At 53.7% G+C, this 14,575-nt stretch overlaps 2 protein-coding genes across 9 annotated transcripts in view; one reads left to right on the top strand and one right to left on the bottom strand.

Annotated features, from left to right (window-relative positions):
* MYO9B (myosin IXB) overlaps positions 1–6,883 on the top strand; it is a 45,587-nt gene extending 38,704 nt beyond the window's left edge. For 5 of the 7 annotated variants that reach the window (XM_079961138.1, XM_079961141.1, XM_079961139.1 and 2 more), the window contains 13 exons: positions 170–346; positions 690–731; positions 903–1,014; positions 1,177–1,250; positions 1,455–1,647; positions 1,876–2,004; positions 2,379–2,484; positions 3,026–3,157; positions 3,586–3,709; positions 4,512–4,559; positions 5,409–5,542; positions 5,708–5,847; positions 6,231–6,883. In XM_079961138.1, the coding sequence (XP_079817264.1) occupies positions 170–346; positions 690–731; positions 903–1,014; positions 1,177–1,250; positions 1,455–1,647; positions 1,876–2,004; positions 2,379–2,484; positions 3,026–3,157; positions 3,586–3,709; positions 4,512–4,559; positions 5,409–5,542; positions 5,708–5,846 (1,410 nt within the window). In that variant the 3' untranslated portion in view covers position 5,847; positions 6,231–6,883. The remainder of the gene's footprint in view (positions 1–169; positions 347–689; positions 732–902; positions 1,015–1,176; positions 1,251–1,454; positions 1,648–1,875; positions 2,005–2,378; positions 2,485–3,025; positions 3,158–3,585; positions 3,710–4,511; positions 4,560–5,408; positions 5,543–5,707; positions 5,848–6,230) is intronic. The other 2 variants (XM_079961136.1, XM_079961137.1) reach the window with 2 other exon arrangements.
* Positions 6,884–7,320: 437 nt separating this feature from the next.
* On the bottom strand, positions 7,321–13,602 carry ZNF414 (zinc finger protein 414). 2 transcript variants are annotated; one of them, XM_079960792.1, is made up of 8 exons: positions 13,507–13,602; positions 11,677–11,812; positions 11,342–11,440; positions 10,721–10,828; positions 10,377–10,482; positions 9,210–9,742; positions 8,341–8,499; positions 7,321–7,875 (listed from the first exon to the last, which is right to left on the bottom strand). In XM_079960792.1, the coding sequence occupies exons 1-8, from the start codon at positions 13,573–13,575 to the stop codon at positions 7,799–7,801; spliced, it is 1,287 nt and encodes a 428-aa protein (XP_079816918.1). In that variant the 5' UTR covers positions 13,576–13,602; the 3' UTR covers positions 7,321–7,798. The 2 variants fall into 2 exon arrangements, with proteins under 2 accessions (XP_079816918.1, XP_079816917.1); XM_079960791.1 differs by lacking the exon at positions 13,507–13,602 and having other exon boundaries at positions 11,677–12,483.
* Between the last annotated feature and the right edge of the window lie 973 nt (positions 13,603–14,575).

Raw genomic sequence — 14,575 nt, 5'->3', positions numbered from 1 at the left:
CCTTTCCGGACTGTCAGACTCTTAAAAATAGAAGCGCTTCCCCAGAAAATCAGAGGGGAAGCCCCTCTAGCCCAGAGCCCTGTGTGGCAGAGGCGGCTGCCGTTGTCGAGTGGGCAACGTGCGGATCGTTGTTAAATGAATGAACGTGCAGCGCGGCCTCTTTCCGCAGAACGGGCAGATCCACGTCGGCTACCAAGACTTGATGGAGAACTACCAGCTGCTTGTGGTCAACATGGCGAAGCAGAGGGAGGAGAAGGAGGTCAAGCTGGTTCTCAACCTTTTCCAGTCCCTCCTCGACGAGTTCGCCCGCAGCTATGCCAAGAAGGAAGACCTGGGGCCAGCCAAGGTCTGTGGCGGCTCTTCCTTCCCTTGTGGGGCCAGCCAGACTTCCCAGGAGAGTTTTGTGGGTGTGGGTTGTATGGATCGCTTAGGGATGGAGACCTGTGCCCAGAAAATCCTCCCTCTGCCACAGGAGAGACCCCCACACCTTCCTCCTGTTGGGGCTGTTTTTATTGTCCCCCTCAGCCAGTTTTGACTCTTGGCAGGCCGGTTCCTTGGGGAAAAGGGTTGGGAGCCACAATTCCCATCCTTCCTCACCTAGCTGTGCCGACACTGAGGATGATGGGAAGAGAAAAGAGAGGGGGGAAATTATATTTTTTCCTTCTCATTCTCTCCCCGACCCCCAACAGCAGACCAAGGCTCAGAAGAAGAAGCGGAAACAGGAGCGCGTGGTGAGTGGCGTTCCGCCAGTGCTGAGATTCGGTCAACCCTGGTGGCTTAAGTGGGAATAAGGGTCTATCTCCCTGAGTCCCCATGCTCCTTAGCATGTTAAGAGCGCTGTTCCCTCTGGAGAGAAGCGGCGGAGCCGTAACACCCCTTCCCTTTGCCCGTCCCACTTGCAGATCGAAGAGCTGAACGGACACATGTTTGGGAGCTACCAGGTGAACATCCTGCAGTCGTGTGAGCAGTGCTGCTCCTACATCTGGCCCATGGAGAAGGCCTGTCTCTGCCGCAGTAAGTGGGGGGGGGGCAGAGGGAGGGGCTCACATCTTTGCCACTACCACCCGCCCGCCACCCTCCCTTTTACATTTCCGGCACACGTTTGAGCTGGTTCTGCACATTTTTGCCATTTTACTGGGTGTCACATACCAACGACACGCCGTTTCTCTCCTCTAGTCTGCAAGCTGACTTGCCACAAGAAGTGCCTCTGCAAGATCCAGAGCGGATGCATGTCCTCGGCTGCAAAGAAGGTGGGTGACACACACTCCCCCTGCCCAGGCCCCCCAGGTGTTTGGGGCTGGGTCTCCCATCAGCCACAGGTGGCCCAGCCACGTTAAAGTCCAAAATGCTTGAAGGAAGCCTGGTTTAGAGTCTGTCTGTCTGTCTCTCTCTCTCACATACACAAATATGCTGGCCCCCCTTGGCTCACGCTCTGCCTCCTCTCCCGTTCCCAGGGTGACCACGACCTGGAGCCCCGCCACTTTGGGGTGGGTGTCGGCGCCCTGACCAGCGAGAAGAACTCTGTCCCTGTCGTCATGGAGAAGCTGCTGGAGTACGTGGAGATGCATGGCCTCTACACAGAAGGCATCTACCGGAAGTCGGGCTCAGCCAACCGCATGCGGGAGCTGCGGCAGGCCCTCCAGGCAGGTAAGCAACAGCGGGGGGGGGGGCTGTCAGGGACTGTGCTGGGGAGGAACAGTGGGAGCCTCCCCCTGCTCTGGATCCAGACCCTGAGTCTTCCCAGGAGCAGGAGGACAGTACAGTGGTACCTTGGTTTACGAAGTTAATCCGTTCCAGAAGTCCGTTCTTAAACCACAGCGTTCTTTTCTAATATTACCCACCTTCCCTCCTCCTTCTATTTCTCCTCCTCCTCAGACCCAAACTCGGTGCGGCTGGAGAATTACCCCATCCATACCATCACCGGGATCTTCAAGCAGTGGCTGAGGGAGCTTCCCGACCCCCTCATGACCTTTGCCCAGTACCACGATTTCCTGCGGGCCGTGGGTGAGTTTCCGAGGGCCGGGCTGTGAGACAGTGTGAGAGAAAGTGTCCCTCCATCCTTAAACATTAATTAATTTCAGCAGAGTCCCTCCGTTTCATAAGCCACCCCTCCTTCGCTGGTGGTATTCCTTCTTCTGCATATAAAGTTCTAGCGTACATAAATAAGTCAGCTTTTTGGGGACTCCTGTCCCCGTTATTCCTAGCAAAAAGGCTTCAGGTTTTTTTTAGGAATTATCTGTTTAGACATCCTTTTCAATTGGCAGAACTTCCATCTTCAGCTCTAAGCACCTCTTGTGGGTGGGCGGCAGCAGCGGGCGAGGGGCTCCCTTGCCTGTGGGCCCCGATGCTCTGCTCTTACCTTCCCCCTCTCCCCACAGAGCTCCCGGGGAAACAGGAGCAGCTCTGCACCATCTACAGTGTCCTGGAGCAGCTCCCACAGGCCAACCACGACACTCTGGAGCGACTGGTCTTTCACCTAGTCAAGTAAGGACACCGCACACCCCCCACATGCTCTGCGCACCCCCCCCCCCCGTGTGTAGCCACAGCTCCACAATATTTGCATGCGCATCTGAAATCCCGAGAGGGATGTCACTGACTTTGCGGAAACGTTTCCAGCATAGAAGCTCCTTAACGGAAACGCGTCTTCGGGATTCTCGGCGCGACAGTTTCCGGCGAGGGGTGGGTGTCCCTATAGGAGGTCCTGAAACTTCCCCACTGTTTTCGCTGGAAGTCTCTCTGAGCCATCCCGCCGATTCACTTTCCCTTGGAGCTCCTTCTCTCCCCCTGCTGGTTCCCTCCTCTGCTGCCGAGTCTCTCCTAACCTCCGTGAGCCCTTCCACCGCCTGCCCTTCCGATGGCAGTTCCCTGACAATCCGTTTCCAAACCAGGAGCAAAGTAGTGACCTCTTAAGACAGCGTTATCGTCCCTCTTGGGCCAGCAAAAGATGCTGGCAGCATCCACAGGGACCGCCAATGTGTCCTTTCTCTTTTCCAATATGTAATTTCTCTCTCTGTGTGTGGCACAGGGTCGCCCTAGTGGAGGACTTCAACCGCATGTCTCCCAACGCCCTGGCCATCGTCTTCGCCCCTTGCCTCTTGCGCTGCCCCGACACCTCGGACCCCCTCACCAGCATGAAGGACGTCTCAAAAACCACCATGTGAGTGAGCCCAGGAGAAGCCAGGCCTGGGATTGGCGGGGCAGGTGGAGCAGCGCTCATAGACGCTTGGCAGGGGACCCGAAGAGTCCTCTCGCCTCCTTTGCTCCCACAAGGCCTTTCGTGAGCTGCTGCCCCATGAATAGAGACCCAGCTCCTGCGCTGGGAACTGGTTTCCTTTTTGTGACCCTGCTGCCTCCCTCCTGTGAGGCTGTAGAGCCTGGATCAGTCCCCTAGGGAGAAAACGGAGCTTGGCTTGTTGTGCCCCTCGCCTGTGACCACCCACCCCCACGGGGATTGCAGGTCTCTTCTGCCCTCCCATGTACACCTCCCTCCCCTTCCTCTCCCTCCCATGCCGCCAGAGGTCTCTTGAGGGGGGTTCTGCTCCCCGCCAGCCTCTCGCCCTCCCTCTCACTCTCCTCTGCCCCCAGCTGCGTGGAGATGATCATCAAGGAGCAGATGCGGAAGTACAAGGTGAAGATGGATGAGATCTGCCAGCTGGAGGCTGCTGAGAGCATCGCCTTCCGACGGCTCTCCTTGCTGCGGCAGAACTCGGTAAGCTGTTCCCCGAGAAAGCCTGTCTGTGGATTGCCTGGCGGGGTGGGGAAGTGGCTTGCGAAGTGTGAGCCGATTCCAGTCCCAAAAAGGAGCTGCTGGTCTGAGTGGCCACGTCCGCTGGCACCCTCCAGAAGTTCAGAACATCCTAAGAGCCCTGCAGCAGAGTTGGGCCCAAATTTACAAATTTAGAAAAAGAAAACCCTGCCAAAAGCTTATGAAGATAACACACTTCCTAGTGTGACATCCATAGAAGAGACCCATTAAAATAAATGGACGTGACAAACTTAGCTCCATTCATGTCAGTGGGTTTACTCGGAGCATAACTGATTGGGATAAAACACGGATTGGTTGGATTGGGGCAGGTGTTCCTCACCGCCAGAGGTCCCTGCTCTGCAGTACACCTGCGTCATGACTAGTTTTTCATTGTGTTTTTATTGCTCCTTTTTGTAATTTGTTGCGCTCCTGTTTCAGTTCTCTGGGATTCAGATTGCAACAACAACACTGGGAGTAAACGAAGTAAAAATGTTCCCTTCGTTCCCAATATCACATCTTTGTGTGCGCGTGTTGCAATTTGAATTCTGCGGGGAAAGAAACGAAAGGAGCCACGGAAATAGATTTAGAAATCATCCTGCGTCTAGCACAGCACGTTGCAATTGCTGTGGCAGGCAGGCAGATTGCGAAGCGGCTCCGCCGAGGCTACACCAACAATTTTGCAATTGATTCAAGGAGAGTCCGGAAAGAAATTGTGTGCCTCTGACGTTTGTGAGTGTGGCCATCGTCTCTTTCTCCCTTTTTCTAGCTATGGCCTGTAAAACTTGGGTTTTCCTCTCCCCGCAAGGGAGCGCCGGTAGGTAGACACTCTCTCAGTGCATGACAAGTGGTGTGTGTGCGTGTTCCCCCGCTTTCTCTTTGACGGCCACACAGCATGACCCCCAGAGCCAGAAAAGGCGACTTTTCAGAGCTGTTTTGTTTTTTAACCTGTACCGCATGCTGCGCGGCTGCACGTATCCCAAGTTACAACAGTCGTGTCCAAATTGTGGTTTGTGGGGAGGTTGTAAAGCTGTGCTTCTCTTTCAGAAAATAGAAACTGCTGCAAGTCTTCTCAGGGCTGCCTTGGAAGTCACCCCCACTCTTTCTTTCTTTAAAAAAAGGATTTCACACTAACACCTGACGTTCTATTCATATATACAGTCATATATATGTGCCTTTTATTATAATTAAAGTAGCATATGCTGGCTGGCTTGTGTCTGCTTGGTGGCAAGGGAAGAAGGTTCTTTGCACATGGGCAGAAGCAGCCTTTAATGCTGTGTCGGGCGTCCATCCGTCCCCCAATCTCACGGTGTGTAAGAACAAACATTCCTGGATACATAGGAAGTTTGGAGCAGGCTGTGAGGCTACTGAAACCTTTGGCGTTCTCCTCCCAGTTCACCCTCACCACAGCCCTGTGAGGTAGACCAGAGAGTGGCCCATTTACCTGCGCTGCCCCCAAATCTTTCTCCTCCCTCCTCAGTGCCCTTTCCGCACTGCACCGGTTGGTTTTGCCGCCTGGGAAAAGCTGGCAAGCGTCAAATTGCCCACCCAAAGGGTGCTGCTTCGTGTCTCATTGCAACCCTGGAGGAGGCTTTTCGGTTGGACGGGCTCTGAAGGACCAGAACAGACACCAGACCTTGCTATCTCTCCCCCCCATTCCTTCCAGAGCAAAGGCTCCCCAGAGGCTGGGTCAGACGATGGCACTCCGCCGAAACTGGGCGCTATCCCAGAGGGAGAGGAGACGGACAACCGGGAGAAAGAGCTGTTGATCGAGAGGATCCAGTCGATCAAGGAGGAGAAGTGAGTGGCAGGCCCCCAAGGGGGGAGCGGGGGGGGGGGTTGGCTGCTGGGAGCCAGAGGAGGAGTTTCCCTCCCAGCAGCCCTGGCATTTCTGGGGCAGCGATTGCCGCAGCAATCTGGGCATCCCACAAGATCATTATGAGAGAGGGAAACTTTTTTCCACAGGGAAGATATCACCTACCGATTGCCAGAGCTGGACCAGAGGGGCTCCGACGAGGAGAACCTGGACTCGGAGACGTCGGCCAGCACCGAGAGCCTGCTGGAGGAGCGAGGGGGCCGCCCGGACCCTGACAGCCAGTATTAAGGTGCCTGCTTCTGCTTTCCGGGGGGGGGGGGGGACCTGCCTCAGACTGAGCCCACCCCCTTGGCCCACCTGGCAGCAGACGTCCAAAGGCAGGAGGAGCCCTTCCCATCACCAACATGGCGGTGCCCCGGGGTTTGGAGCTGGGACGTTCCCTGACCGCCTCCCCTTCAAACAGGAACAAAATCCTGGTCCTCATGCCTTCTGGTGCACCAGTGGTGTCCACACTGGCTGGGATTTTAGGCAGGGGGCGTTCTCAGGCCCCACCACCGAGACCCCTTCCAGCCACCCACTGGGCGGTGCTGTGCCACCCTGCCGGTTTCTGAAATATTCATTGGAGGTTGCCGGCTGCTCACAGCCCCTTGTGTCCCCATTCTCTCTTTGAAGGAAGCAGTGAGCCCCCTTATGCCCGGGGCCTCCCCCCACCTGCCAAAGACGCGGCCAGATCGCCAAGCACCCTGGTCTTCCCCACCGGGGCAAGACTGCCCCTGCCCCCTCTGCCTCCAGGCGGGAGCTGCTGCCACCTCCTCCTCCTCCGCTGCTGCTGCTCCAGGAAGGGCCACTGCCGTGAACTGCCAAGCTCCAGCCGCTTCTCTGCAGCCCTGGACCCCAGGACCCGGGGTCTCTTCCACCCTTCTGATTCTCTGGGTCACCAGCAGGTCTCTGGCAAGCCTGGCTCCAGAGCTGCCCCACAAGGAAAGTTCTCCTGGCCCTCTGCCTACGGATGCGTCCCGTCCTCAGAAAAGGAGCTGGCGATTGTGAGCAGCCTGGGGAACCGGCCTTAGCACTTCTTCTCCTCCCCAGTCCCTGGTGCCTTGCCTACTCTTTCTCCCGACAGACTCCGAGCGGACCCCTCGGAGGGGAGTCGGGGGGCATCCCCTTCCTCCGTCCTGTCTGACGACTTTCCAAGTGGTTTACAAGAACTGTTGGGTTTGTGTTTTGTTGTTGTTTTTGTAATAATGCTTTGAACAGAGACCAAAAAGAAGACGAGATGCATCGTTGTTCATATTAAAACCGTGCACTTTTTTGAGAGAGGAGAAGGGAGTCCGAGTCGTTCTTGGCAGCGGGACGGAGGCGCCTCCCTGACCGGCTCAGGGCTGGACTCTGGGACTTGGCCAAGGCTGTGGGGGGGTGCTTGAGGGCTCCCCCTTCATCCCTGCAGGAGCAGAGAGCAGGGCGCTACTCACTGCAGACCTCACTCCGCAGTTCCACCCCCCCCCAAAAAAAAATTCTGCTTGTGTTTTTGCTGGCGGAACTCGCCTTGAATCCTGAGCAGTTTCTCTCTCTGTGTGTGAGTAGAGGGGTGGGGAGGGTTGTTTAAATCTAACAAAATGGGGGTTTTTTTAAACACAGAATGTTCCTTGCTACCCTCCCCCCACCGGCAAGAGGTAGGTGTATTTGTTTGCCTTTGTCACTGTCCCCACCCTCAAAAATAGGGCTCAAAAGACACACACTGAGACAAGAAGGCTAGCTCACATTTTCTGTACAATTCCCATTTTATTTCTGGTTTTTTTGTGTTTTTTTTGCAAAAGCAGCAAATAGCCCACTATAACAAACCTGAGCAAACCTGAACATCGGCTTTAGGGAGGGAGGGGCTGGAGGTGTCCTCACCAAGAGAACGGGGGGGGGGATGAGCATTTTGCCTTTAAAGCAAGAGAAACCATTTTTGGGGGGGGGAAGAAGAATGCACCGGAAAAAGTTCTAGATTAAATTAATATCAATAATAATTAAATTTCAACCCCCTTCCCATCAAACACCATCCATTTGTGCGCACGCATTCTGTGGGGGGGGGGGGGTTGGAGAGGAAAGACTTCCTGGGGGTGTCTGCACCCTCTACCCCTTTTTTTGGGGGGTGGGGAGGAGCCAGGATCCCCCACCATCCTTACTGCACCTTAAAAGGGGGGATGAAGATGGTGATGGTGACAAAACGAGGGGGGGTCAGCACCGTGGAAGCCTCACAGCGGGGAGAAGAGGGTGTTCTCCACTTCTGGCGTCAGTCTGGGGTGGAACGAGGGGAGCCCCACCCCAAAGTCTGGTGGAGGAAAGAGGAAAATAGAGGGAGGCATCAGTTGTTGTTTTTAAGGGACATTTAAAATCCATCACAAAGCAAAACTTGTCCGTTGCAGAAACGCAGAAATGATAAAAACTGCAAAAAAAAACCCCCAACAGATGGAGTCAAATCGCCTTGGCTAAACTGGGCGCTTGCCAGCTAGAGATTGTTGGACTACAATTCCCAGTGCGCCTAGCCAGGTCAGTGAGAAGCAGTCGGGGAACCTTTGCCCCTCTGGCCGCTGCCAAACCACAGTTCCCCTCACCTCCACCTGATGGGAGTTGTAGCCCAACCTCCTCGGTGTCCGACGTTACATCCCAGCATTGGCCAACCTCGAGTAGAGGGCCAAGGGGAGCTGTAGTCCTGACCGGAGGTCGCCCATCCGCCTCCCGTGCCACCCCAGGTGCCGGGGTCGAAGGGGAGGTCCCCCGCCAGCCCCCCACTCACCCATTTCTCCGTCCAGGCGCCCGGGCGGGGAGGGGTTCTTGCGGTGGTCCTCGACGTGCTGGGTGACCTCCTCCCGAGACGCCGTCGAGTAGGAGCACTGCAGGCAGTTGTAGCGCCCCCGCGTGTGCTCCCACACAATGCGGCTGTTGGAGGAGTGCCCTGCAGGGGCGCAAAAAAAGAGAGCGCTCAGCCCCGGAGCAAACGGACAAGCGTCATGCGAGACTCTGGAAGAGTTAAAGTAACGCTAGGCTTAAGAGCAGATGGAAACCTGCGCCCGCTTCCTAAATATCTGGGGAGGTTTCTCTCCAGGGCAGATTTGATTTAAATCAAATTGATTTAAATCAGGGATCAGCAAACTTTTTCAGCAGGGGGCCGGTCCACCGTCCCCCAGACCATGTGGGGGGCCAGGCTATATTTTGGAAATAAAAAAAAAATGAACGCATTCCTGTGCCCCACAAATAACCCAGAGATGCATTTGAAATAAAAGGACACATTCTACTCATGTAATTGAGACGGTGATAGTTTGCCTACCCATGGTTTAAGAACTGTGAAATAATACAGGTTACATATATTTTGTTAGAACATTATGAGCCACGTGTTGCCTGTTATTGCTTAAAGCACTTTCTCTGCAGCATCCTGCCCTGACTGCAGCTTCTGGATCGAGCGGAGCCTTACAGAGAGCGAAACATTTAAGGGCAGTTCCCAAACCTCTTGAGTATTCCCCCACCGTGCAGTCATGAGGACTAGAAACCTGGATTAGGGCAATCTCAAATCTGAGCAAATGGGGCACAATCGCTGGACTGGCAGACAGGTAATGATGGGGGGCAGAGAGACCCTCCTGGGGCAAGGGGGGGAGGTCTTCTGCTCACCCTGGCTTTTCTTCCAGACGGCGTTGGAGATGGGGAGTCCCTGCTGTCCCGGCAGGAACGGCCGCAGGCGGCTCTGGACGGCGGCGGGAGGCAAGGCGTAGCTCCCCGGATGGACGTAAGGCAGGAAGGGTCCTGGGAGCGTGTGGGGAGCCGGCCCCGGGAACCTGGCCAGGGGCGGCGGGGGTCCGAAGAGGGAGGGCTCCAGCAGAGGGAAGGCGTGGGGCCCCGGCGGCAGGGCGGGCAAGGGCCCCAGGGGGCCGGCAGGGAGTGGGTTGGGGGCCGGCGGCGGGGCCTCCATCTCGCCGGGGAGGATGGCTTCCTTCTTGAGCTGCTGGATGACCGTCTGCAGTTTGGGGAGGACCTCCAGCAGCTTCCCGGGGGGCTCCTTTTCCGGGAGGGGCTTCTCCGGCGCCAGGGGCAGGGTGTCGGCGGCGGCAGCGGCTGCACCGGCGGCGGTTCCGGCGGAGGAGCAACTGTGGAGGTGCTTGAAGAGGGACCGGTACGTCCGGAAACGCGTCATGCAGTTCTCGCACCTGGAGGGGGGACAGGTGGCAGGGGGTTGGGATGGAGGACCTCTGGAGGGCCCTTTCCCACATGCTACACCCATCTTTTGATTCTGGAGGTTGGCAGCTTAATCCCACCTGCTCCAAACAGGGAGAAATGAGAAACGGGGGGGGGGGGGCGCCTCCATCACCCACGCCTTCGGGCAGCTCCTGACATCATCATCATCCTATTATTATTATTATTATTATTATTATTATTATTATTACTACATCACCCATCGGGCTCAATTGACCCAGCCACTCTGGACGGCTTCTAACACAAGCAAAATTAATAATAAAACATCAAACAACAACAATCAGATCCTATATAAAAAGTCACAATGACTTTAAAATAAACAACTTACACCAAATAAAGCTATATGCAATAATGCATTAGAATCCCATAGTAAATGCTAAAATCAAATGTCAGCAAGTAATTCATTAGACAGTTTACGCGTATTACAATAAAGAATGACTCTTCTGTGATGGATAGAAATAGCAAACCCCAATGCATAAAATACCAGGGGGGAAAAGTGAGCTTTGGGAGTAGATTTACTTGGGTCCCTCTATCTAGATCCTGCCCTTCATCATCATCATCATCAGAACAAGAATAATATGGCCTTACTTGAAGTAGCGGTTCGGCTTGTAGTGGACCTTTATGTGTTCCATGAGAACTTGCATGTTGGGGAAAGATTCCAAGCAGCCCGGAGAGGAACAGCGGAAAATCTTCCCTGGGAATCAGGAGAGGCAGCTGGGATCATTCGTTCTACAAGCCCATTTCAATAGCCATGCTTTTCACCTTCCGATTCTTTTCGGGCGTTACAATTTTTCTGTTTTATTTACATTTTGAAAATGAACAAAATTTCAATCCCCACCGCCCCCCAAAATAGTTACTGCAGTGGAAAGTGTGAGGGGCAAAGGCAGCTTGAGATCTCTCCCCCCCCCCCCCCCCCCCGGCCACAGACTTACCCTCCACCGACTGTGTGGGCCGATAATGAACCCGAATGTGATCCAGCAGCTCCTTCATGCTGCGGCAGGCCAGGCGGCAGCCGTCCCCAGAGCACTGGTAGCGTCTCCCTAGGGCGAGGCAAGAGAATTAGCCAAAGGGGGTTGGGCTGGATGAACCCTGGGGGGCCCCTTTCAAATCTACAATTCCATTATTCTATGATTCAAGAGGCCTTGGCAGCCCCGCTTTGAGGCTGGAGCAGCTCGCAGCCATGCACCTCTATTTCCCCTTTCTGTGAAATGGGAACAACCAACACACGTCCTCTCCAGGGCAAAAGACACATTGACCAGAAGTGGCTTTCTAAAGGAAGGGGGAACACAGGATCCATAGGAAACTGGGAATCCTGTTCGGCGTGAGGGCCGTGCTCCCCTCCCTGGATAATCTTCCAAGGGCCGCTTGGCAGTGGTGGGGGGCCGGAGGAAAACGTGGGCAAAGCTCTCAGCCTGGGAAAATGTGGATGTTGTGCAGCAGAGCCTGGGAGGAGGGGCAAGATTCTCGGCCCCACCTTTGGGCCCCAAACCAGGCTCCGTGCGCCCTGTTCCTCAGCCCCTTGCTAAGAAGGGCCGCCCCGACCTCCAACTCACCTGGGGGTCTCCTCTTCGGCAGCCGCAGGTCCTGTTTCCGCCCCCCACCGCTCGGCGTGGGGTGGCTGTGGGTCGCCGAAACCCCCGAGTTGGCCGGGCCTGCGAAGAAGAGACGTCATTGGTGGTTCCCTCCGGGCTGGGGATCACGGCAGGGTCCCTGCTGGGCTTGCAGAAGGACCACCCCCCTCCAGCATCTCCACGTAGGGATGGGAATCCCCCCTTCCCCCTGTGAATTGCTGCCGGTCCGTGCAGACAGCTCCTTGAGCCTTCATGAGGACTAGAAAGCTGGCTTTTTTGGGGGGGGGGAATAGGCCCGATTTCCCGCCCCTACTCACCCCCCAAAGAGGCCACGGGAGATGTCACCAGTGGCGGGGCCCCCTCTTCCTTCTCCGCTTTGCTCCTGGCGCGGCTGGGGGGGGACGCCCGGAGGTCTTGGGGTGCAAGTGGGGCAGCAGGTGGCGGCGTCTTCTCCTGACCGAAGGGGGTGAAAGGGGGCGGCTGGTTATTATTATTCTCTTGGATGGGAGAGGAAAGATCGCTTCTTTGCATTCTTGAATTGATTGAGAGTGAACTCCCCCCTCCCCCTTTACAGTGAATTCATTACAGTCACAATATATTCCTTTATTTGGTTTTTTAAAAATTGGTTGTTGGGGTTTTTTAATCCACTTTTTGCAGCTCTGGTCAGATCAAATCATGAAGGGCAAAACCATTATAAAATAGCACATTGATAAACCATCTAAAGAGCCTTTCTGGGCTAAAGGGATATTTGAAGAAGCTGGGCTGGGTTTGATTTTTGGACGCCAAGTGGGCATAGGGTTTTTCTGCCTGACCCGATTCCCTTCCCCTATTCAGACAGGCGGGGTTTTTGCTCTTGATCTTGGGCTCTTATTTGAGGGAAGAAACAGTGAAAACCAAATGATGATGATGATGATGAGCCTTTAGAGGATTGAGGGGACCACGCAACCAAAATCAGAATCTCCCTCTTAAAAGCGGGTTGTTTTGCAAAACTGCAGAAACAGGAACAAGGTTCCTCTTTGGTGGCTAATGAGAAGCCAAAATTTGTCTCAAAAAGCTGCTTTCGTTTTATTTCCCCCCCTGGCAGCCTTCAGTCATCAGCACTGATGTCCGCTAACCAACATGCAGGGCTTCTTTTTGACACACACACACACACACACATATATATATATATATATATATATATATATATATATAGTCCACAACAGCTTTGTAAGGTAGGGCGCCCCAAAAGCCCCTTCGCCAGAGGAAGACGAGCCAAGATTTGTAGGGCTTTTGTCTACAGAACATGCCCTGCTCTCAAATATTGCTGGCAGTTGTGTTCAGGCAAAATGTTACCTTCTGTTACTATTGCTATTCTTGTTATTATTACGAAAATTTATACACCGACCTTCAAACAAAAGTAAATAAAGGAAAACAACAAAACAAGTTGGGAAGCTTTTAATATTTGATTATTGTATTTTAATATTTTGCTGGAAGCCGCCCAGAGTGGCTGGGGGAACCCAGCCAGATGAGTGGGGAATAAATAATAAATTATTATTATTATTATTATTATTATTATTATTATTATTATTATTATTACTACTATCAACATTTATAGACCAACCTTCAAACAAAAGTAAATAATTAAACCAAAACAACAAAACAATAATCCCACATGCACACCATATTTATAGCTGAAACACCCCATTAAAAAGTTGTATAAATCGGCTGCTGAAATTCAGGCAAGGGCTGTGAGGCTCAGTGGTTAGAGCACCTGCCTTGCGCAGTGAAGCTGCTGGTGGGGGGGGATCTCTGAATTAAAACCAGCCCTTTATTCCCACCCCTGAAACCCACTGGAAACTTGGGTTTATTCTGAGCGGGTGCTTGGCGTGCAGAAGGCCCCGGGTTCGGATCCTGGGCACGGCTGCCGGCCAGTGCAGACAGCATGGGGCCTAACCTTGCAAGCCGGTTTTGTGTCTTCTGGGCAGCAACGTCTCCCTTTCCCTGCCCGGCTCCATACTCCCCTGTGCACGTGTGAACGGGCGGCCAACTCGCGTGTCTGGCTCTGAGCATTGTTGTTATGCAATCGCTGCAGCCCCTCCAGCAGAGGAGGGGTTCAAAGGGGACCCCCCCTCCAGATCTTGCCAAGGGGACACCAAGAGCCTTACCATCTCGTCGCTTCTCTCCGCGGGGCTTCTCCAAGGGGGCGGATGTCCAGCTTCCTCCTCGCGCAGCATCCAAGGCGGCCGAGCTGCTACCTTGTAGCCATCTTGCCGCAACTGTCGCGAGATCGGGAGGGCGCCCCCAGTGGCGCCAGCGGGAAAGGCAGCTCCCTGCCCAGAGCCGACGCCGCGGCTCAGGGCCAAATTGCTCTCCTTTTCTTCTATTCTTCCTCTTCCTTTCTTTATCTCTGTTTCTCTTTTCTTTTTATCTTCCCTCTTTCCTTTCTCCCCTTTCCTTTCTCATTCCATTTCTCTTTTTATCTTCCTTCCTCTTTTCCTTCTCTATCTTCCTCCCCCCTTTCCTTCTTTCTCTCTCTCTCTCTCCCTTCCTTCCTTCCTCCCCCCTTCCTTCTCTCTCTCTCTTATTTCTTTATCTTTTTATCTTCCTCCCCTTTCCTTTTCTATCTTCCTTCTTTCCTTCATCCCTCCTTTCCTTCTTTCTCAATTTTTTTATCTTCCTCCCTTCTTTCTCTCTTCCTCCCTCCCTCCCCTTTCCTTCCTTCTTTCTCACTCTTTCTTTCTCTTTTTATCTTCCTCCCTTCCTCCCCTTTCCTTCTCTATTTCTTTCTTTATGTCTCCCTCCCTCCCTCCCCTTTCCTTCTTTCTATTTCCTTCTCTATCTTTTTACCTTCCTTCCTCCTTTCCTTTCTCTCCTTCCTTCCTCCTTTCCTTTCTCTCGTTCTCTCTTTTTATACTCCTTTCTTCCTCCCTCCCCTTCTCTCTTTTGGGTCCCAATCGGAATCTTTCAGGCATTCCACAAAAGGGGCTTTTATGGCTTGAAAATACAGGGAAGCTCTGTTTAAAATAACTTTTGTTAAGATACCAGAAGGTTTTTTTATTCGGAATTACAGGTACCGACATCCCAAAGGAGCAGAAGAGACTCTTCATGTATGGAACAACGGCCGCCCGGATGTTATTAGCCCAGAACTAGAAAGAAAATAAAAGTCCCTACCAGAGACTCTGCTGAGATGGCAAAACTGACTGGAAAACTCAGAGACAAAGAGGATAAAAACTT

This window comes from Podarcis cretensis (genome assembly GCF_951804945.1).
Source record: "Podarcis cretensis genome assembly, chromosome: 18".
NCBI lineage: Eukaryota > Metazoa > Chordata > Lepidosauria > Squamata > Lacertidae > Podarcis > Podarcis cretensis.
This window is presented reverse-complemented; position numbering and strand designations above follow the sequence as displayed.